Source organism: Eptatretus burgeri, chromosome 13, assembly GCF_056783735.1.
Source record: "Eptatretus burgeri isolate ZD-2024b chromosome 13, Ebu_testis_v1, whole genome shotgun sequence".
Classification (NCBI taxonomy): Eukaryota; Metazoa; Chordata; class Myxini; order Myxiniformes; family Myxinidae; genus Eptatretus; species Eptatretus burgeri.
Genome location: NC_140973.1, coordinates 9,801,749 through 9,826,828, shown reverse-complemented (window position 1 = coordinate 9,826,828; position 25,080 = coordinate 9,801,749). Strand labels below are relative to the sequence as shown.

At 42.5% G+C, this 25,080-nt stretch overlaps 1 protein-coding gene across 4 annotated transcripts in view; it reads right to left on the bottom strand.

The window, feature by feature from the left end:
- KBTBD8 (kelch repeat and BTB domain containing 8) overlaps nucleotides 1–23,978 on the bottom strand; it is a 30,096-nt gene extending 6,118 nt beyond the window's left edge. Inside the window, exons 1-7 of one of the 4 annotated variants that reach the window (XM_085851053.1) lie at nucleotides 23,575–23,912; nucleotides 23,191–23,330; nucleotides 21,242–21,355; nucleotides 14,961–15,025; nucleotides 9,111–9,318; nucleotides 4,247–5,370; nucleotides 3,542–4,030 (exon numbers count right to left, since the gene is read on the bottom strand). In XM_085851053.1, coding sequence (XP_085707179.1) covers nucleotides 3,567–4,030; nucleotides 4,247–5,370; nucleotides 9,111–9,259 — 1,737 coding nt within the window. In that variant the 5' untranslated portion in view covers nucleotides 9,260–9,318; nucleotides 14,961–15,025; nucleotides 21,242–21,355; nucleotides 23,191–23,330; nucleotides 23,575–23,912 and the 3' untranslated portion in view covers nucleotides 3,542–3,566. The other 3 variants (XM_085851054.1, XM_085851055.1, XM_085851056.1) reach the window with 3 other exon arrangements.
- Nucleotides 23,979–25,080: the final 1,102 nt, after the last annotated feature.

Below are 25,080 nucleotides of genomic sequence, written 5' to 3'. Positions count from 1 at the left end.
CTACTTTAATAGTTCCAATTAATCCCACTTTACGTAGGATACGTAAGAAAAGGCAGACACAGGACGAAGCTACTCAGGCCATCAAGCCCATGTAATCTCACATTCCCACCAAGCCCAAGGGACAATGCTATCCCTATATCCCAATATCCCAATTACAAAGTACACAACAACAAAAAACGAGTTTGTTTACTCAACGACACAAAAAACAACAACGGTCTCACTTCATACGATACAAACCCAAAACAATTGGACATGTGCAACCTTGACATCACAACTCAAGCATACCCAGCTAATCTTAAGCTGCCTACTATTCTTGGCACTGTCCCTGTGGGATCAGCCAAGGGAGGGAGGGTGGTGAAAGGAGGAGGGGGATGGGAAGGGTGTTCCACTTGGTACATTAGATTTGAGGGAAGACGAAATACGAGTGCGAGTGTTACCGTCAGGCCCGAGCAGTTTGAATTACCTTGTCATTCATGCTTAATTACGTAGACGGTACTATAATCTGGCCAAATTTGCTCATTTAATCCAGTAAAACGGTCTCTGCGAAGATGACCTTTTGTTGGTCCCAGTCAACAATTGCAAAAAACATGTGAATGAGTTTTATAAAATGTAACTCGGGTACTATCTCATGGTATTCATGGGAATTTTTTTTTTTTTTAAAGAAAGTGGGGGAAGGGAAATTCTTAAGGAAACAAAGCAAACCATTTTATGATAGAATGAAGAACGAGTCTTACTGGTGATGGCTCGTGCCAATCTTTGTCCACGGACAGGTGGAACAATCGATGAGATAAACAGGACGTTGATCGAGGTATAATAACTGTTGTGGGAACCAACGGTTACAAAAGGTAACCAAGGAGAAGTGGACGTTTAGGTACAACAGGTAACTAAGGAGAAGCGGACGTTTAAAGGTCCCCTGACATGAAAAACTTTCTGGTTATTTATATACAGTATTAACTTGACCTTCCTAGTGAAGAAATCACCCATGTTTTTTTTTAATCAAAAATGGGATAATTAGAGCAATATTTCGATCATTTATTGTGCTTTTCACATCTTGCTATGCCCCGCCCCTAAAACAAGTTGACTTCAGTGAATCGCAGCCTGATATCACATACAGTAACTCGCATAGAGTGGATTGACTCGAATTCTCTAGAGTCTAGAGTCTAGACTAGTCCGAGAAATCCGTCGTCCATCCGACTAGGCCGATAAATCCGTCGTCCATCCGACTAGGCCGATAAATCCGTCGTCCGTCCGACTAGGCTGATAAATCTGACGTGCTGTAGCTTTTATTTATTATTCTCTTTTTTTCATTGTTTTCTACTGGTGCTACATGACGACAGTAGGAATAAAATATATAAAAATGTAACAGAACGTCAGATTTATCGGACTACTCCAGACAACTGCGTCACAAGATGTGTTCTGCACACAAGTTTTCATCGTATCCGGAGAGCGAGGTTGATTCGTTTTATGCGCGGAGAGATACGGCCGATGACATGCGCTGGCCTTGTTTGTGATTCATTCACCGCGGAGCAACATGTCCGCTGCGCTGTTCACGTCACCTCACTAAAATATTTCTGATATCGAGCAGTGTGCAAGTCGAATTTACATGATTGAATTACGAATAGGATTTAGTCTAACCAGTTGTTATTTCCGAGTCTTCCTTCGATGTCCTCCCGATCATCATGAACTCCGGGAATGTCATCGCCATTTTTCTCTGCTTGTCCTGCTTCGGGCTCGAACTGCTAAAGCCGTATTTCATTTCCAGCTGCCTGAACTTCACCTCCCGCGACTATGTTATCCGACAATTCTCCATGTGATTCAGACCGAAATTCTTCATTTCTTTCACACTCACTGTCGCTACCAGACAAGTGAAAGTCCATGTCATCCATTATTCAAAACCAAATGTTCGATTTTTTTTAAAGCAGAAATGAACGAAGAGATTGAGTCGACCAATCAAATGTGGAAAAACACAGCAAGCCAATAGAATCACGTAGACCACCAACCCGAGTAATTAACGTGCAGCCTTTGTCATCCTGTAGTTGACGTCATGTGGGTTACGCCCCTTTCAGGATAATTTTTAGGGGTGTTCCCAAAGAGGTTTGTTTTTTTAATTCTACATTTTACAGAATGAGTATTGTGAAAAAACAGTCAGATCTGAAATCACGATGAAAAACTCCTCTAGGACATATATAAATGAAATTTCAGTACTTTTGCATGTCAGGGGACCTTTAAGGCATTAACCCATCGTCGGAGCTAGTAAACGCCAGAGACATCATCAGAGTCTCACGTCAGATAGCATACCTCAATCAATGTCCTGGTGATTTTCATCCATTTTCTGGTACCAGATATGACCAGATAATATTCTTTGAGGATGATTGACCCTTTGACAAAGATGCGAAAAAGTAGGGACCCTCTTCAGGGAACTACTCTTAACAGGTAAACAAGGAGGATTTGGAAATAAAATTTGTGAATGAAGTAGTAAGCACAATTATTGAGGGTGATCAACATGATAATTGCTTCAAGTCAGATAGAGGATTCAGTAGTTAACCATCAGGTAGTGAGCAAATCATTCACAACGAAAATGTAATTCCATCAGAAACTAGAACGGCACTCGGAAGAGAGCATACATCTGCCAGGCTGAACAGTTTACGTTTTGTATCCCACTCATAGGCCGGATCTAGATCCAGGCTTGAACCAAAATTGAATCGCATTGTTGTCATCTGCCCAACTCATCCACAATTTTTGAAATATCATGACGCACAGGGGTATCCCCCATCAGTCTATCACCCCCTTTTGCTGAGTTGCAGATTGCTGAATATTTGATGAAAACGCACTTTTCTCGCGTCAAAGTTTAGTTTATGGATCAGAATAGAGATGGTGCTGCTAACCCCATGCATTTGGCCCTATAAAAAATAAATAAATGAAAATTGAAGATGCACGCGTCAGTTGATTTCCCAGGTGGAAGAGAAACATGCCTGGAAGTTCATTGATCCTGCTGGCTCGATCTTCAAGTCTTTTATTAATTTTTTTTAAAGGGCCAAATGCACAGGGTTAGCAGCACCATGTATATTCTGACCCTTAAGCTAAATTTTGATGCCAGAAATGTATGTTTTCATCAAATATTCTGTGATCTACAGCTTGGCAAAAGAGGGTTATCGATTTATGGGACACCCTGTATATCATTTTTGGCATAATCTCTCAATGGTGAAGAATCACTTAAAAAAATTATTAAAATTCCAGTCACTGTATCTGGATCTTCACCAAAATCTAATCATTTTGTCTTGGTCACACATCCAACCTGTCCACAAAATGTTGTCTGAAGCCGTCGACAACTTTTTGAGATGTCCTGCTCACAGCCAGACCAATAAAGAGACGGGTGAAAACATAACCTCCGTCCACCTTCGGTGGCGGATGATAAAATGAAATGATTAAATGAAAGCCAAATGGATTAAGTGATTCTTAAAGAAAATGAAAAGGTATTTCTTGAAAGTATTTCCCAACCCTGAACATATCCCAAATATGATCATATTAACTGCCAACATACCTCCAAAACCAAAGAAAGCAGTGTCTCACAACACTTTGTGCAAGCAGTGTGGATACAATTTGCCCACCACACACTCAAAGCTCCGACCCAGGTCCCAAAGTCGATCGGGAACAGTGTACACCTCATCCCACGTTCCATCAGCCTCGTGGTGCTGGTACAGCGAGTGTCTGCGGTACGTGCGGAACACGAGCTCGTCCTGCAGTAGTTGCGTCTGTCGTGCGAATGTGTGCAGCTCCCCGGCCAGCACCACAACACGCATGTATGGGTTACTAGTCACATCCAGGGGTAGTGCAGGACGGCACTCCCAAACCTGCCTCCCGGGGCAGTATCGTTCCACATTCAACACGCGCTGACCATCCATCATTACGCCTCCAACCACGTACAGCCAGTCACCGAGCACAGCCATCTCGCTTTGAAAGCGTGGAGCGGACATGGGTGGGAGGAAACTCCACGCATCTCCAGTTGGTGAATAAGACAAGAACACTTCGCCTGCCGCAAAGAAAGTACAGGATATGAAGGCCTACCAACAGCAGGTTGATTAAAGATAAAAAAATTAAGATAATAACAAAAAAAAATCTTTAAACTGAGTTTAGGTCGTTTTGAAATAGGGGGAAGGGAGGAAAGGAAAAATCACTGGGTTTACAAACAATGGATTTTCAATCAAATCATGCAAGTATAGCCTCACCTCCATCAATACAGACTCACCCTCAAGGACGTAGATCTTATTCTTATAGGCAACAGCACTGTGGAATTCCAGGGGTAAAGGCATCGGTGCCACTGCCTGCCAGCTCCCCTCACCACCATCATACTGTTCCATAGATTTTAGCGCATTGCGGCCATCACCCTCGTACACATGTCCGCCGAGTGCATAGAGAGCGCCCGCACAATGCACCAGCTGGCTGCTGATGCGGGCGCAAAGAAGGGCAGCACGTGGCTGCCACTGATTGCTACTGTGGTCATACTGCCAGCACTCACTTTCCGCTCGGTGATCTACAGATGCTTCGCTGGCACCGGGTCGATAGCCTCCAGCCACGTAGATTTCATTTTCCGGTGTCACAGCAATGCCCACATCACGCAAATCCCCAGGCAACTTGCAAAGGCGGAACATCTCACCAGAGACGGGTTCTAGGCACACAAGTGTACGCTTCTTTCCCGAGTGTTTGTGCGCCGCTTGGAAGCAAATCACCATTTCAGTGGCCATCATACCCAGCCTTGGTTTGCTTTGATGGATCTCACTGCCAGTGTCAACATCACCAATTCCTTCCGCAAGTTCAACATTGGGAATGGAGCCTTCAGGAAGTGACTGGATATAACTTTTGTCCAAGAGTGACAGGCGAAGGCAGCTGGTCATAATCTCCCCCAGCTCACCCTCTCGTGCTGGTCGATCATGCTGCAGCCAGGCTGTGATGCTCTCATAAACAAGTTCTTCTCTCTCAACGTTAAGGTCATCACTTGCCAGAATTTCCACAAGCTGCACCTTGCTCAGTGTCAGCAGCTCTGCCTCACTGGCAACTGCCGCAAAACGCCTCAAGATGAACTCCAATGCAGTTGCACGCAACTCTGAATGCTGGTGTGCATCCGCGAACACAAACACACCAACAGCATTCTGAGGGTCTATGTGTGCAGCCATGAAGTGTGCAGCTTGTGCTAACAGTTGCTCCACTTGAAAAAGGCTTGCAGCAGTAAACACAGCCTGCACATTGTCAGTTGTAAGCTCCGCTCGTGAGGTGTACGCAAAGTCCAGCACCAACTGCATGGCTTCTTCCTCAACTCCACACAGCTGCACTTCCTGCTGGCAGCTTTCCCTTAGGCCATTCGTGAACATGGACCTGTGACCACAGCTCACAGAATGGGCACCATAACCACCAGGAAACCCTAACACATCCTCAGATAAGCCATTGATAGAATAAATAATAATAATAAGTGTGTGTGTGTGTGTGTGTGTGTGTGTGTGTGTGTGTGTGTGTGTGTGTGTGTGTGTGTGTGTGTGTGTGTGTGTGTGTGTGTGTGTGTCCCCTCCATAACTCCAAAACCATGAAACCTAGCAGCCTGAAACTGAAATGAGTGAAAATTGGGTGTTTGGGTTAATTAAAACACCCCTTTTGAAGATAATTATTAACAGCCTTATTCAATTAAATCCTTTATCAGGTGCATCCTCGGATACATTGCTCTCAATGGGGTCTTAAGGTGCATCCTGCGTTACCTTACTGGGGACTTAATTCGCCATTTTGTTCAGCCTGCTCAACAATGCCTTGAGTTGGAACAGGCCGCGACGGTTGATTAATGATAAAGTATTTTTTTCTCACTTTCCTCACTCATATCAAATGTCTGTTCATCATGGCTACAAATCGCTGGATACATTGCAATGCTTTTAAATGCTCAGAGACGCCAGTGTTCGTGGCTTTATTTCATGTCTGCGCATGTCATAACCTCGAGAATCTCTTAAACTAAGCCGAATTACAAAAATTAAGATACAGAATTGAACTTAGCAGCAGTTCTGGCTGCTAAAAAAGTGTTAATTTGTTTAATTTGGACATAGTTTGATATTTTTGGCGTCTCTGGGAGGTGTTCAATATGACGGATCGGATGCTGTTCATCTGCATGACCACCTGCCTTTGCTGTGCCTCACAGTGTTGTGCGGAGCCAAGGCTGTCGGTGCTTATTAACGGTTGGATGGAAGGAAGAAAGGATTGGATGGATGGAGGGAAGGAATAGATGGAGGGAAGGGATAGATGGAGGGAGGGAAAGGATGGATAGAAGGAAGGGATGGATGGGATGCACAGACCAAACAGATTCTTCTTCCCCCTCCACCCCCTGTTTCATCACTCTCCCCCCATCCTTGCTCTTCCCTCCTTCGCCCCGCTCTTCTCTCACTCCTGTCTGTCTCTGTCTCTCTCTTCCCTCCCAACTCTCCCCCCCTCCTCTCTCTCCCCTTCCCTCCTGCCTCACTCCCCCCCTCTTTCTTACTCTCTCCCCTTTCTTGCTTCCCCACCCTTCCTTGCTCCTCCCTCTCCTCTTCTCTCTCCCTACGCCCCATTCCATCCCCTCTCTTAATGCTTCCGTCAGTGAAGTGACAGGTTTTATTTGCTAGTAGTAATAATAAAAAGGTCACAAATTATTTTAAGCAAGATTAAACATCATATTAGAAAAAAGTTTTAATCCAACATTCTTTAAAAACCATCCTAAAACAGTCAAATGATATTCTCATGGATTCTAAACTGACAATTGAAATTTAAATCTAGCAATTTAAGAGAAAAAAGTGATTATATACAAGACTACCACTATCAACTAAATAAATACAGTAACATAATATAAATAAATAAATGTAGTACAAACTAGAACAGCACTTGGTGGAGCATATACCTCCACCAGGTTGAACAGCTTACGTTTTGCATCCCACGGAGGGGCCAGATCTGGATCCGGACCTGAACCAAAATCCAATCGGCTTGTTCTCATCACTTAACTAACTCATCCACCTAGTTTTGTCATAACCCGTCCACAACTTTTTACAATATTATGCTATACAGTATGCAATTTTGGCCCCGTCTCTCAATAGTGAATAATCACTTTTTAAAATAAATAAATAAATTCCCGTATCCGGATCCGGATCCATCTTTTCACCAAAATCGAATCGATTCTTCCTTGACAAACACACAACAATCTCCCCCCAGTTTCGGCAAAATCGGTCCTAAACATTGAGATATCCTGCTGTAAGTTGTTTTTGCCACCCTCAACGGTGTAGAATCAATTTTTTTTAAATTACATTGTCCAGATTCGGATTCGGATCTTCACCAAAATCTAATTAATTTGTCCAAGTCACACACCCAACCTGTCCACCAAGTTTCATCCAAATACGTCCAAAACTTTTTGAGATAACCTGCTCACAGACAAACAAACAGAGGTGATAACATAACCTCCATCCACCTTTAGTGGGCAGAGGTAAAACTGTACAAAAGATTAGATAATAGATTAAAAAAAAGAATTTCCTTTCATGATAAACTTCAAGACCTCGACGAGAGATGCAACATCATCGGCTCTTAGAGAGATTATCAAAACACACACTAAATGACATTAATCAAGTACAAGTCTGAAGACGACGATGGTTCACGAGCTGGAGATGTAGAGCTACATTTGATGATGTAGATTATTTCAGAAGTCAAGGATGAGACAATGTGATAATGTTTGACCAAGTTATAAAAATTATCAACATGATGTGGTACGAGTGACAGGTTATGAGCTACAAAATGTCAAAAACACGGTTTCGTTCAACAACTTAAAAAAATTTGACCTTTGCATAAACTTTAAAGGTCACAAAACAATGTTGTGGACATTAAAATAAGGAAACAGGATACGTGCTATAGCTTATTGGAGTTAGTTTGTCGAAGAAGGTCGAAAACCTGGTTCGATTCCCACAACTGAAAATTTGACCTTTGTGACCTTAAAAGGTCAAAGGTCAAGGATTATGACCTTTGGTGCAAAATTTCCTCTGGAACATTCCAGGAACAATATAATATCATATAGGCTATATGGCATTTCACACTCATCGGATTATCCATAATTTGATAAAATCAGCGTAAAAACAAACTTGAAGGGGGCGCCACGGGCAAGGTGTTCGAGATAGAGCAAAATGGTTTCAAGACTTTAGGTGGGGAATGACCTCAAGATTATGCATAAAAAAATATTGTCATCCGAGCTCTCAAAGTTTGGGCGGTCTTATGATTTTTTATGTCAAAATTCGAAATTTTCTAAGTTCGTGACCTTGTGACGAAAATGAAAAATCGAGCTCCGTGGGACTAGGTGCCATTGGGCTAACCAAATACCGAAACCCCTGCCAGATTCGATAAACCCTCTAGGAGAAGATGCAAATTGAAATCGGCTACCCCCTAAAAACACAATTCGCAATTTTCTAAGTTCGTGACCTTGTGACGAAAATGAAAAATCGAGCTCTGTGGGGCTATGCAGGTGCCATTAGGCTAACCAAATACTGAAACCCCTGCCATATTCGACAAACCCCTCGGAGAAGAAAATTTTTTATGTCAAAATTAGCAATTTTCTAAGTTCGTGACCTTGTGACCTTGTGACCTTGACCTTGGGACGAAAATGAAAAATCAAGCTCCGTGGGGCTATGCAGGTGCCATTGGGTTAACCAAATACTGAAACCCCTGTCAGATTCGACAAACCCCCTAGGAGAATATGCAAACTGAAATCGGCTACCCCCTAAAAACACATGTTTTTTGGGCGTGGCTCTGCCCATAATGGGTGCACCATGCCCATTTTCAGGAAAACACAACTAGATCATGATATAAACCTCCCACCAAAATTTTGTCAGGATCGGATCAAAACCCACGGAACTATGCTCAGGACAGACAGACAGACAGACAGACAGACACACAACAATAACGAATATAGTGGTCACTTATTTTTTTCGTGAAAATATTTTTTCGTGAACCAACACTTGGAATCCACAGGAGCGATATCACTCTTTCGTGATAATAATTATCTTACTCCCATGTCACAGTTTCTCGAAGGTGATGTAATAAAGGTTCAATAATCATCAATCCAGTCTCACTTGAAGTAGGGAGAGATCGAAGCAAGAACATTGCGATGACAGAGAAAGATTCTCCCAGTCTCGACTCGCACGGCAATGTCTGTGAGGAGTTGTGCGTCCAGCATGTTCTTGAGCTCTGCAAGCAGCTGGCATGCATGCTGAGGGTCCATACCCACAGGCAGCAGTTGTCTCACAGGTTCCCAAGATGGCAAACCTCTGGATTCAAACCCTGTTTGGAGTGAGAGGTGTGTTGGGATAAGGGGCAATTAGAGAGGTTTGCACTTTTTTGACAACAAGCAGTACATTAGAGCAAGAATAATTAACTACAGTACTACGTTGCAGGTCAAGAGTTCGTCCGAAGAGTTGTAAAGGCTTCTGGAGGTCACCATCAAGTTGGAAAAGTTACTAAGAAAACAAAGTTTGATGATAACTCAGTTCCAAGGCCGCTTGACTTTAAATGTGTTGCCATTGTCTGTTCCTTGGAACAGACTTTGAGTGTTTTAAACATTGAAAAGGATGGCTGCTTTTGTCACATAGAACTTCTTCATCGTCATCATTGTATGGGATAGGAGGATGATATCCTGTGGTGAATCCCAGTAGACACTTTCATGTTGGTTGGTTCAAGTTGGTTGGTACATACAGTAGTTGTTTGAAACCAGGAAGGGATGCAAGTGGTAGTGAAGGTTTCACTTTTCCATGGTTTGTCCAGGTTATTTTAAAGGTTATTACAGATATGGATTCCACCAGGGAAGCTGGGAGGTTGTTCCAATCCTCGATCGCTCTGATTGAAGAAACTGCTTGTGAGAAGTAGGCGTCTATACCTGGGCTTGAACACCTCCATGGGATGACTATCCAAGGGCGTAGCCAGAGGTCCAAAAGCGATGAGGCGAAAAGAGTTGAACAGGGGAGGGGGGAGGGGGGTATTGTCCTATTTAGGTATTGTCATAGGAGTGGAGATAAGAGTATTCAGAGCACTGCCAGGTAGCTTTGATAGTTTACTCCCCAGGGAGCTCAGATGGCCAGAGGGCTCAAGCCAGATCATATTTCAGGAAATGAGCAACGAGGCAACTGCCTCGTCTGCCTCAGCCTGGCTACGCCCTTGCTAATATAGTTGCTAGTTGCAGTCGTGAGTAAGTGGTGGGAGGGGGGCGGTAATGCAGTCTACTCCTTTTATGATCTGAAAAACCAATACCATTTCACCTCACCTGCATCTGTAACTTAGAGTACATATTCATGTGTCTGGGGGAGATGGCATATTGCAGGGAATAATTTGGTCGCCCTTCTCTATACCTTCTCCAATTGATTCCAGTCTGATACATATCTCTTTCAATAATCCAGTTTTCGAATACAGATCCTCACCAAAATCTAATCAATTCGTCCTTGTCACACACACCCAAGCTGTCCACCAAGTTTCATCTGAATCTATCCATAACCTTGTGAGATATTCTGCTCACACAAAGAGAGACAAACAGACAAATAAACCAATGTCACCTGCAGGGTGACCCATATCTTGCCAAAAGGTGACCACGTGTGACTTCTTTAAGGTCACACTGAGGTGAACAGAGCTGCTATCCACCAGGAGCGACTCCTTAAGGAATATCTGCCTACGAGAGATTCCGATGAGAATCGTTCAACAGAGTAACCATGAAAAATATGCTTTTGCCTCATAACGTCACCAAATGACGTCATAATGTCTCAAGCTTGAAATATCTAGAAAGCACTCATCGAGGTGTTCAATTTGAGGTACTACACGATATGGTTCCTAAAACTTGAAAATTTGACCTTGGGGTCAAATGTTTGACCTGAGGCGCTAACCATGAAGGTCAAGGCCAATCGCCACCAAAAATTAATCAGCTGAGCGCCAGACCATGAACTATATTCCCATGAAGTTTGAAGACGATCCGATCAAAATTACTCAAAAAAATAAGGGTTTCGTCGACTCCCCTGATTTGTGCCAAAGTGACCTTGACCTTTGACCTTGACCTTCAAAATTTTGTGCACTGAAAGGGACCTCTATAGGCCTCTGATATGCGAAGTTACAAAAATTTCCGATGATAACTGTGCTCTGCAGAATTTTTTATACATGATTACAGACAAACAAACAAACAAACAAAAAAAAAAAAAAAAAAAAAAAACATACAAGCTAACATATCTTGCAAAAACTTCGTTTTGGCAAGATAACAATATGGGGAATAACATAACCACTGTTCACCTTTGGTGGAGGGGGTAATAATGGACAAGTTTTCTTTCGAAATTTCGACTCAAGCAACATGTGGTGTTTCGAAGTTCACTCATGATCTGCTTGTATTTAGAGTAGACTGCATTTGTCTTTGTAGTTACGCATTCACTACACTGTGTTTCAATTCTACGTTTCGATGTTTTGATTCTACGTTTCTGATACCACACGAGGGCACGGTGGGTGAAAGTTCAATCAAACCCACCAGCATTGCAAAGAGCAGGTCCTTAACAAGACCTTGCCAGGCAGTGGCCACAGAATGGAGATTTGGTTTGTTATCATAGAGAATAATGTGGCGGACTGACTCATAAAAGTACCCCTTCGAAATACTGTCATGTTTACGGCCCTCTACCCCACAACCTCCTTTTAACCACAGTAAAGAGGAAGTAAATAAACAGCAGCTAAGAGCAGATAAAGCTCCGGGGCCAGATAATATGCACCCGAGAGTATTGAGGGAGGTGGCTGAGCAGATAAGCGAGATGTTAACGGATATCTTTAATAGCTCAATGGAGTCAAGACAGGTACTGGAGGAATGGAGAGTCGCAAATGTAACACCATTATTTAATAAAGGATCCGGTAACTGAGTGGTTGAGGATTGGAACAGTCTCCCACAGCAGATTATTGAACTAGACACAATTTGTGAAATTTAAAAGTGCTTTCAACAAACATTGGTGGGAGGAAAGGTTTTGTACTCTGTAACCCTCACCCGTGAGCATCACAAAGTATTTACTGCAAAAGTGACAGGGAACCACAGGACACAACCTTTTATCTGGGATGATGATGATACACATAAGGACATTTGGTGTAGGAGGAGGCCACTCGGCCCATCATGCCTGCGCTGCACCAACCCCATAAACCAATCACCCATCCACACACAAGCTACTTACAAAGCCTGCCAATATCCCCATATTACCCCTCCATCTGCAATGCACATTCAATAGCAAGCAGCATACTGCAGGAAGCAGCATGCCGAAAGTTTTTTGCCTCAACATCAATAAAAGCGATGCCAATGTATTTCATTGAACGAGCAAGTAACCCGTCGTTACTGACAGATTAATTCCCCCACTTAAATGTCTATGGTGCATAGCTTTCACCAGCACTACAGATTCGGTGGCGGAATAATTAAGAGTGTGTCCGTTCTGAATCTGACAGTTCAGTGGTTTTAACTTGGGCTGAGTTATAATGTAGACTAAACATTGGACCACTGGACCTGCAGCTGATCTGGGCCCTGGCCTAATGTTGTAACCCAAATTTGGTAGAATTCTGACTGGTGGTCTGGAGACTAAGATTTTTGAAGGAATTTATGCAGTTTTCCCCAAAATTGACTAAGTCGGCCATTTGGACACACTTCTGGTCACGTGATCGGCATAACCTCGGCAATTTAATATCTCCACCCTGGCCTGATGTTATTACTCAAATTTGGTAGCATTCTGACTGGTGTGTCTGGAGAAGAAGATTTTTGAAGAAATTTACAAAGATGGCCATTTTGACCTACCGTAATTAAAGTCATGTGACCGGACCGAACTTTGTAATTCCTTTTACCAGTCAGGAGAGGAATGCTGCTGCCAAATTTGAACTGGATCAGCCCAGCGGTTTGGCCAGAAAAGTCAAATTAGGAGACGGATGGAGGATGGTTGGACAGTGCGCAATGACAATACCTTATCTGGAATTTAAATGTTAGATAAGCTAAAAACATGAAGTGATGCTTCCTTCCAACAATGACATAAACAGGGGTTGGACAAAAAAAAAATGGAACCAGATGAAAATAATGCCACTTATTTACTGAATTTTTTGATGCGTTTCTGAATGGATTATTACCTCTGTCACCGAAGGTGAAAGGAGGTTGTTTTCACCCCTCTCTGTCTGTTTGTCTGCCTGTGTGCAGGATATCTTAAAAAGTTGTGGACGGATCCAAATGAAATTTGGTGGACAGGTTTGGTGTGTGACAAGGACGAACTGATGAGATTTTGGTGAAGATCCGGATCCGCATCCGGCTGCTAGAATTTATAAAGTGATTCTTCACCGTTGAGAGATCGGCTAAACTGATATATAGCATGATATCTCAAAAAGTTGGAGATAGATTTGGATGAAACTTGTTGGACAGGTTGGGTGTGTGACAAGGACGAATTGATTAGATTTTGGTGACGATCGGAATCCGGATCTGGATATGAGAATTATTTAATTTTTTAAGTGATTCTTCACCATTGAGAGATAGGGCCAAAAATTATAAATAGCATGTTATTTCAAAAATGTATTTGGGCCCTATATGTTATCATGGATCAGGCAGGCATTGCATGGCGGAGGTATGCGCTCTACCGAGTGCCCTTCTAGTTCCATACATAACGAGAACGGCACTTGGTGGAGCGCATACCTCCACCAGGCTGAACAGTTTACATTTTGTATCGCACTGATGGGCAGAAAACTTACAGCCGACGGATCTGCATCTGTACCTTAACCAAAATCGAATCGGCTTTTTCTTGTCATCAACTCAACTCATCCACCAAGTTGTCATAATCTGTCTATAACTTTTTGATATATCCTGCTCAGAGATAGACAAAGAGAGAGACAAACAAACATGGGTGAAAACATAACCTCTGTCCACCTTTGGTGATGGAGGTAATGATGTTTATTCTTGTAACAAACTCGATGGTGCATTGAGGCTAATGCTTGCAAATATATTCCTCTATCCCTTCAATTCCCCCCCCCTCCACATTCATATACTCCCCCATACCTTTTTACCCACTTCCTCTTCCATGTATCGACTCCTCCATCTACATATTCACCCAGTCTGCCAAATTATGTGGGTTATCACTGAGTCTACTTCAAATTGAGCAATTTCTGTGTCGTCATTTACTTTTGTTACTATTCTATTTTTTTATGACCACATTCGTTGTTTGTACATCAGACGCACCTCCTGACTGTTATGGTGAGCATCGCTGTGGATTATGTCCCACACGGTAAAACCGCATAATCCGCAAAGAACAACCGTCCCTCTGCCACCCAGACGATTGTTCCTGCTCATGTAAACCATTCAACCAGAAGACACGTAATGTGATCGGCGGGTAAATCGAAACATGTGGATTGTGACAAGCACTCCCCCGATCTCCTTTGGACATAATCCTACACAATGTGGTCATCCATTGGTTTGATATTTATCAGTATGCCATCCTGATGAAGGAAGTAAGTCCAAAATTGGGATAGGCAGCTTTGTTTGATGTTTAACTGATGTTGACCATGTGATCTTCGTCTGTTTGACTGAGTCGCCAGGCCGAGACCTCCAGGTTGGAGGTGACGCTTTGGTGTAGGACTATGTCCAAAGGAGATAACAGGAGTCCAAAGGAGACTATGTCCAGAGGAGATAACAGCATCAGGCATCATTCCAGAATATCCCATAAATGCTTGAATGGGTTCAGATCTGTTGACTGAGAAGGCCATGACATATGGATAACATCAGTGTCAGGCTCATCAAACCATTGGGCGACCAATGGAGCATGTTCTGTGGATGGGGGCATTGGGGAGTCTCCTCTTGTAGCCGTGCTTGCCATAATTATGGGCAACCAGGCCTGTGCAGCATTTATATACATGACCTTAAGCATGCTGGGATGTTATTTGCTTAATTAACACATGGGTCACACCTGTGTGGAAGCCGTTGCTTGGTGTCCATATTTACCCAAGTGTTTCCATTTTTTTGGGCCACTGCCTGAAAATACAAAGAATAAAAACTCTTTTTTTTAATGCAAAAGGATGTTGGGATGTTACTCCGAAAAGTATGTAAACAAGGTAGGGGTGGTCACAAGAAATGATCATCTGAAAGCACCCCTACATTTTCTTGAATATATGGTTGCCCCTAGAAAAGACAAAGTTATATCGATCAATCGATCGCGCACACACTTTGCATTTTAAAAAAAATGTTTTTATGACTTGTTTCTTTACTTTTTTTCGAAATATATATATATATATATATATATATATATATATATATATATATATATATATATATATGTATATATTAGACTCCTGATTTACAAATGTTGCAATACAAACTTTATGGACGTACTTACATTGTAATGGTACTGTACATACTTTATAGACGATCTAACATTCTAAATATAACGTACTTTCTGTCACCAAATTCCTAATAATATTCCACCGCCTCGGGAAAATGTCTAGCGGCCCCACCCCCATCAGGCTGATTGACAGTCATTGTGCCGCCCACCCCTCTGATCCCTCCTCTTCCTTTGCAAAGGAATGCAGTTTTGCATCCTTTTCGTGGAACCCTTTCAAGCTATTAAATTATGATAGCAAAGGATGCTGTGTAAGGTAAAACTGTATCGAATTTGACCAGTCATTGCCACTGAGGAATGTAGCTCGGTAAGATGCTGTCTGAAGATGATGTTTATTATGATGATTAATTTTTATCATTACTATTATTACAGAATTATTATCATGATCTGATAAACAAGAAGATTTGCTGGTTTTGACCGATCTCAGTTTTTTGCTTTTGCCATAGTCTGGAGTATTGAAAAGTGATCCTTGCCTCGACAATCAGCTGAACAGACCAGGTAGGCCCTCATATGTAGCCCAAGTGACTTTTTTGAGCAGATACTCCAACTTTAGTTTTGTATATAGCGGGTGGGACCGACATTTTTTTCCCGTGCAATCTCCACATAAAAAGTGTTATCGCACTCTCCGATTTATATTTAGGGGTTTGGGATTCCAGCAGATGCCTCCACAAGTGGCAATGTTGTCATGAATTTGATGTCTTCATGAAATAATCATGAAATATTTTGCCAATTGTAATTACACTCAGGGCTGCAAGATGAATCTCACTTCATAAACAATCTTTGTTCCAAGTCATGGCATCGTAAAATTTGTTGTCGACCTTAAACGGAGCATTTGATCGAGATCATGACACGCATCGGATTGTATGACGACTTATTTTCTCTGAGGCAAGACAGCAGTCATGAAGATGGGGAAACTTTGCATGCCATTTGCATTAAGCATTACGCATGCTTTCATTACAAAGTATTACCATGATCAAGGTTAGGCAACAAACCAAGGAGTACACTGATATCGCACATGCGTGATAAAGTCGACGTAGTGTATTAAACGCATAAACCACTCAAACAATCCAACATGATGTAAACATCTCTTGCAGTGACCAATGTGTGACTTTCAAAATGACATAAGGATGTTAAACGAGGCTTTTTCGGCATCATTTGTGTGTGTGTTTTCAGTGACTTGGTTCTGCTCAAAGGGCACTTTTAACCTGCTGTTGCTATCATGAAATCTGCGATTCAAATCGTATTTTTAAATATAATTTTCAGCATTTAGACAAAAGTGAGACAATTTCAAAATGGTTAACCATAATTTTTGTGTTAATATTGTCAGGTCAAGCCAAATCAGATCTGTAACCTGCTACGGGTACCATGTAAACCTGTACTAATCTGTTTCATGGTCAGGTTGTCAGCAACTAAACCATCGACCCCAACAGGTTTTCTGGTGAGGAGGGTGTATGATATGGACACCCAGCAGGATTATAAACAAAATCTGTCAAAGGGTGGCAGCACTCCTCGTGAGCCAATGGATATCCTTATCTGGTGCCCAACTGTGTGCAGACGTCCTCCTGCAGTTGGGCACATCTTTCTAGGAGGATGGCAGGATTTGTACTCCAGCTCCCGTAAAACACTTCATTCCGCAACATACACAAAAAATACAAATAAAAGAAAGAAAAACCTACTCCATGGGAGCACCTCCTGTGCAGCTGCCCTTTGCAGGGCAGCTCACCAGATGACGGGATTGGGGCAAAGCCTTCGAGACCCCATTCTTTGATAATGTGATAACCTTCCTGGGTCAGGTTGCAGTTGTGTGTGTCGGGGCTGTGCTGAGGTGTCTTCCACCAGACGGTGGACTCCTCAGGTTAACCTGAGGTGGACCCTTCGGGTAGGTACATGGAATGTCCTCACTCTACGAGAGGGTGATCACCTGTCTTTGCTGCCATCCGAGCTCCAGCATTTGAACATCAGTATTGCAGCACTTTGCGATTTGGAGACAAGATAGTGGTGAGATCATGGCGGATGATGACACCTACTATTGGTCTGGCCGCTCTGAAGGTTACCATGCCCAAGGAGCTGCTGTAGCTGTGTCCAATAGGCTGACTGATGATAATTGAGGTAACACCGGTCAACGACCGTATTATGAGATGGTGGATTTGTCACGCTCTGGGTGTCATTTCTCTGGTCTCTATATGGAAACAAGGTAGGGATATGCTCTGACTGAGGCAAGTGATCTCACTGTGAAAGAGACATTCTATGATGCGGTCGAGTCTGTGGTTTGTCAGTGCCCCAGGAGACAAACCCTTCTAGTCCTGGGGGATTTCACTGCATCATCTGGCACTGATATATCAGGATGGTTATGAGACATGTGTTAGTCCCCAAGGGTCTAGAATTGTGAACCAGAATAGCACTAAGTTCCTTGACTTCACAAGATGTCATGGACTTAGGGTGACTGGTTCAGGTTTCAGCACGCACAGCCTCATTACTGGACTTGGTATTCCAACACTGGTGGTGTGATAAAGCTCATTGACCATGTGCTCACTGATGGTCGATGGAGGATGATCCAAAACTGCAGGGTCAATTGGAGAGCTCAGTTTCTCAATAGAGTATTGACCACAGGTTTCTTGCAACAACTCTGAAGTTGCAGCTCAAGCCCAAGAGAATGGTACCATCCCAGCCTCGGCTGGATGTTGGCAGGCTCAAGGATGAGAGGGTAGCTGAGTAGAGGTTTGGGGGGTCTGGGTGCTTTGGGAGGTCCTGAAGAGTTGTGGAGTGCCTTCAAGACCACCATCCTTGATGTTGCTTGTGGTTGTCTTGGAACTCACCATCAGGCGAATAATAACTTTGTCTCCCAAGAGACACTGGGTACCATTGACCAGAGTCACAGGGCCAGGCTTCATGGTAGGACTGAGCTGTTCATGGAGCTGAGGCATAAAACTGTACATTCATTGAGGGTGGACAGGAGTTCTACGTGCGAGAAATCTGTGAAAGGAAGCGATTCTCGTCCTACTTACAGAGGAATCCATGCATTGCATTCCTCCAAGCCTGTCCCTTGGTGCACTGCAGTCAGAACGTAGGGTGGTGAGCTCTTGAGAGAGTAGTCTGAAGGGAAAGCCGGCTGGCCCAGTTACTTTCAGCAGCTGAACCAGGCTGATCCACCAGTTGTTGAGTTGAGGCTGATCCATTAGGGATGTTACTATCCTTCTTGCTGAGTCTCCAATCAAATATGAACCACCTTAATTTATGGAAACACAGGCTGCAGTGAACTGGTTGAAAAGGTGCAAAGCCCCTGGGATTTGTCACATGCATGCTGAGCTTCGCAAGGCTGGTAGAAATGCTGTACTCATGTTGCACAACACAGGCATCATTCCAAGTGACTGGAAGAGGGGCCTTGTTGTCCCTCTCTGGAATGGGAAGAGTGATCGCCAGGACTGCAACAACTACTGAGAGGTGATGCTACTCTCATTGCCAGGCAAGGTCTTTACTCACATAATTATTGACAGGGTTCACCACCATCTGCTTGAACATCAGCGCCCAGAGTAGTCGGGTTTTACACCAAAGAGGTCGATTGACCTTGTCCTTGCTCTTCGGGTCAGCGATTGACCATATCCCCGCTGTAAGAAATGTTTCCCTTACACAATATTCCCGGCTCCCTCTGGTCATTATTTTTCCCACTTTGACAAGCCCCTCCATTTTGGGCGAGAATGCAAAGGAAAGGAAGACAAATTTTCCTGTGCATCGACTGCTTTAACCCCTGCCCCATCACCCATCCTCATCCCCATCCTCACATCCCAAACCCCCTCTCCTTCCCCCCTCCCCATTCGTCTTGATGTCTCATCCCGTGAGAAATGTCTCACATATGATGACAGGCTTGGCTTTGACAGGCCCCTCCATTTTTTTTTTGGGGGGGGGGGTGAGGGGGAAGAGCGGAAGGATCTCAGGATAAATTTACCCATGAAAAGAGTGCTATAACCTCAGCATTGCCCATGTAAAAAAATGAAATAGTAATACCCACCACTACCAGGTGCTGCTATGCTGCACAGTACACATTTACTCAAGAGAGTTTACACCCCCTTCTGCCCCACCCCCACACACTCGCTGAGGCCATGGCCACATAGCCTATGGTACTCCTCACACAAAGTTGCATTTGTATTCCAAGCTTGGAGTTTGTAATTTAAAAGATATAGAAGAGAGAGACAGACAGACAGACAAGCCGGTAGGCGGCGATGGGTCGCTGAGCACGGAAACTATAAGATATAGAGCAAAATGTATGTCGTATAGCGGATAGGGAATCACCTTAAGATAATGCATATCAAATCTCATCCAGTTCCATCTACTGATAACTACTCGGTATCCATTTGAATGAAAAGTACCGAAAATGCGGTTTGAAATCGGAAATCCCCAAAGTTCGAGGGGGTGCTGTGGGTGAACAAAGATCTAAATCGAAAATCCGGCTCGATCGTTTGTGCACAATGTATTCCAGACGATTAGTGTGAATTTTCATGACTATCCGACCATAACCCGAGGAGGAGTAGCATTTGGCGCGAAGGCACCTCCAGCTCTCGCATATTATCGATTTTTGCACTAATTGACCTTTGACCCCTGACCTTAGCGAAATCGGTCAATATGTCCTGAGGCAAAGTTGTAGTACTCATTGAGTACCATGAACCTGCAAAGTTTCATTCGTATCGATGCACTCATCTGTTCGCTCGGGGCCTTCAATTTTCGCCAATTTTCGCGCATACCCTAATTGTAGGGGGCGCTGCGGGTAAACTATTCCATATATCACAAAAACCAGAATATATTTGATGGAGCGAATATATATATATATATAAAAACCAGAATATACCTGTAGATCATTCGTGCCAAATTTCATAACCCTACGTGGGATAATGGCTTTCGGAATTGATTTCACGTGAACGGTACCAATTTTGAAGGTTTTTCGGTTGTTGCAAGGGAACCAAAGCGTCCCTAGCAACCATCACAATTTCCAAAGCAGTAGGTCATAAGATGTACCTACCACCCGAGTTTGGTCAAAATCCGCCCACATTTACTACCAATTATGCTGATGACAAACAAACAAACAAACAGACAGAATTACTGACAATAAAGGTCACCTATTGCGGCAACCCAACAGACAGACATCTTATATATTACTTCCGAGTTTGTGGTTTCGTGTCGCGCTATCTTCGACTTTGTTCTGCGCTCGAGTAACGTGATATTCGGCTTACATTATCTCAAAGACCATATGAGGTGCTTGGTACAAAAAAAGTAAATAAAATGGTTCTGAAACAGTGAAATCGTATTCCACTTACTGCATTAAAGAAAAATTACTACTGATACTCTGCATCAGTTAGTTTCTGAAACACACCCTCCCCAACATGTCGCGCAGAGCGTGGGTTATGCTAGTATATATATGTATATATATATATATATATATATATATATATGTATATATATATATATATATATATATATATATATATATATATATATATATATATATGTATATATATATATATATATATATATATATATATATATATATTTATATATATATATATATATATATATATATATATATATATATATATATATATATATATATATATATATATATATATATATATATTGATAGTATGATCATAAGGTGAAGGGGGTGATAAACATTCACAATGTAATGGCTGTGTTTTCTGCTTCGTTTGTTCACACTATAAAAACCATATTGAAACAGATATATAGTTCATTATAACACAAACAGTAGCTGTGTCTCATATGATCATGGCTTGAAAGTAAAAACAAAATTTAATTCCTGAGTCATGACTTTTAAGCAATTCAAAATCTGGCTGTTTGGCAAGCACCTTTTCAGCATCCATCATGTTGTCTAGCACGATGTATGAGGGTGGAGCAAACTCATGATGCAACTGCAAGTCTGTCCGCAGCAGCTCCAAGCCAAGGTCAAAGAGCAAAGCGTCCTGCTGGAGCACAGAACCAGAACAGGTGAAGGTGCGGTTTCCCTTGGGGTGCCCAAACAAACACATCTATGTTAATGTACGACAGCTTTTTCAGATGGGAATGTGCGTTTGTGTAAATGTGAATGAGTCGGTTTGTTTATGGAATTGTGAACATGGAGTAAATTTGGAGGGGCTGGTTTGATTGTTGTTTGGTTTGTGGACATACATTAGGAGTATGCCTACTTCCTGTAAAGTTAACTCCAGAAGGTAGTAGTATCAGCAGCAAGACTTGGGGGAACCTCAGGGTATTTTGTGTGTATTGGTGTTGTCTTCTTGATTCTTTGGTGTTCTGGTTGGCCTGGGTGTTTACATATACATGTACAGTATATATCTCTACTGGCTCACCCAGGACCAGGCAGTCATGTTGAGGGTAAAGGGGTGAAACGGCAAATTAAGCCACAGAAAATCCTCAAATGATGACCCAGGCTGGCGAGACATGTCTGGAATGGTGTTTTGTGAGGCAATAGGATCATTTTGAGTAGGATGTGAGAGTAGAAATCCATGTCACAATATGTTTGTGTTCTATTCGTGAATCACAAATGAAAAGTATATAAAACACTACCCCCAGGAAAACAAGAACACCAAATAACCAACAAGACAAGATTAGTACACATAACATACCTTACATCCAGGGCGACAACTAACACCACTGGCCTAGCAATGACTACATTCCAAGGCTAACCTCACAGAAAGTAACCCCGTTCCCTATTGATGCCCTCTTTCCAGCCGTAGTCAGGGTAGAGATTTTGGAATTTGCTCAGAGTGCCAGCAATAACTCCCCTACTATTTTTGCCAAGGACACCACAGCATATTTAATATCAACTCTCTCATGCTGGCAGATGGATCATCAGGCTTAATGTCTATCCGAGACATGGCACACCGTGATACAATGCCCAACCTGTGAAGCAGCTGACTCACCTATAAACGGTCATATTGGAATCAAACCCAGATAAGACAGTTCAGAGATACGTGACTTACCTCTGCACCATGATTCTGTCAGACATTCTTATGACAACAAATCATGCAAAGCCTTTGATTCTGTCACCCACCAAATGCTTATGAATAAATCGTTTCCCCGAGGAATCAGACCCTCTCCTGAAATGGACTAAATCTTTATTGTAGGATAGAGTGCAGCGTGTAGTCGTAAACAACTCAAAGTCAGACCGGACAAAAGTAAGAAGTGGAATCCTGCAAGGTAGCATGCTCGGGGGATCTGTTTTCCTGTTGTTTATCGATGATCGACCTACTGGATCCCTAACAAAGTACAGATCTACCCTACGCCAACCATATTAAAATTATACAGTCCAGCAAATGACCGTAACGACTCGTCATCCGTTCAGGATGACCCGGACAAGGTGGTGGAGCGTTCTCTGCAGCGATGGCCACTTCCTTCCAATCCATATCAATGCAAGACCCTTCATCTTGGCAAAGATGTTGTCAAGGAGTGTTAAATGATGAATGGAATTGGGCTTGAAAATGTCGTTAAAGAAAAATATATCTTTTGATCACAATTGACAAGGATCTAACATTCCTTCATCAAGTCAAACCAGACCCTTCACAATCATGGATAAAATTATATCGCCACTGTTAAAAGTCACTGAGTCCTACCCATCTTGGAGTACGGCGACTTGGCACGGTATCCCAGATATGTAGCAGACAGGAATAAATGGAGAAGAGACGGAGAGGAGTGACCAATGTAGTCTCTCCCATCAAGAGAGACCGAGACACCTGAATACATACCCTCAACACCACATCAACCATCAACACTTATTCACTCCGACAACTAGCAACTCTACCTGAGTCGTCCCATGAAGGTGTTCAAGCCCAGGTGTCATCCCAGCTGCCTACTTCTCAGAAGCAGTTTCTTCCGTCACAGACTGATCGAGGATAGGAACAACCTCCAAACTTCCCTGGTGGAATCCATATCTGTAACAACCTTTAAAAAAAAAAAATAACCTGAACAAACAGTGGGAAAGTGAAATCTTCACCTTGTATTGAACTGCCAGCATACATCCTTTCCTGGTTTAAATCAACCAAGTTAAACCAACCAACACTGACGTGTTGACTGGGATATCATCCTGGCAGCTCGTACATTGATCGATTGATCGATTGATCGAAAAATCCGAACGATCATCAAATTAACTTCAAGACCATACAAAACAATTTGAGAGCCGAATTACCTGTCGAGTCCAACGAGTGGTGGAAAGGTTTCTTTTTCTCGTTACCATGACAATGAAGTGACACTCATTGCGATCATGTTTGTTGGCTCCAAAAATAGGCGGGGGGGATTTTACTTCTCCATCACGTCCAGCATCGTTAACGCAATACAAAGAACCAAAACGTCAGGTAAATAAATGATTAATACACATTCTTTACACAGAAAACATCGGTAAACGTGCTATCTTTACACATGTTCCGTGTTGGTCAGATCGTTTAAATTGTACATAAGCACGAACACGAGAACCTGCATTTCCCTTCAGGAATTGTTTTTATTGTTTCTTTAAAGCATCCTGAGAGACCGTACCTGTGCCATGTGCGTCCACACTTAAGCTAAGCACTTTCACCCGGCTGCAGAAGAGCAAAAAAAAAAAAAAAAAAAAATCTTTTCTTTCTTTTTTCTTCCGCGATCGTTTTTCTTTTCAACTTTTAATGTTGTTTCGTCGTCCCGAATTAAAAGATCAATGTGAAATTTATTTTTACCGTCATAAATATAATAACCGATTTTCCGCAAGCCAAAAATCGGGGAGAAAAACAGCGCACTTTGCCGTTGAGCGATCAACTCGCGCTGTCGTACTTTACACCGCCATGGCGAGGTTCAATGGATAGAACAATAAAAACGCGCCGAACCACAAAAGCAAATCAAGGTCGTTAAATATCAAAAATGTGACATTAAAAAAATACAGTCGTAAGTGTTTGTAAACGGTAGGATCCACCGAGTTTTAAGAGCAGCGGTTTGGCCGAGAAGAAGGAAACAAAAACTGCGACCTCCATCTTTAAAAAGCAAAGATTAATAATTACCACAGTTTGGTAAAAAAAACACACACACTGGGATTAATCCTCGATGCTTTTCCATTGAGCATGGGTTGATCAGGGTCTGGGTGGCCTGTTCTTGTTATTAATTTTAATAGTAGGCCGACCACACCACAGACTGTTTTATACCCCCAGTTGTACTAAACCGCCATTAAAAAAAATTCCGTCCGTCTGTCCGTCCATCCACAAATACAGGGTGGGGCATTTATATCTGACGGTTTTATTATCCTTCTAACTTTTTTGTTTCTAAACCAAACGAAATAAAAATTCTACACAACATAGGCACGTACTTCAAGTTTTAAAAAAATCAATTTTGATTCTTTATTTCTGAAAAATTACATCACACAAATGGGCCCCCTTTCTAATTCGTGCATTCACGGCAGCGGATCATCATATTGCTCATGACCGCAAGCAATGTCTCTTGATCAATGGAGGGGATGGTTGCACTGATTTTTATCTTCAACTCATCGATTGATGTTGGATGTTCCTTATAAAATTTGCCATTCAGAAATCCCCATCGGAAGAAATCTGGTGGAGTTAAATCTGACAAATCAAAGTGTGCCTCATCCGTCTTGATGACCTTGTTTGTGAAATTGGCAAGCTCATTGTATTTAAAAAAAACAGAATTACAAAAAAATGCTCATTGCATTTAAAGT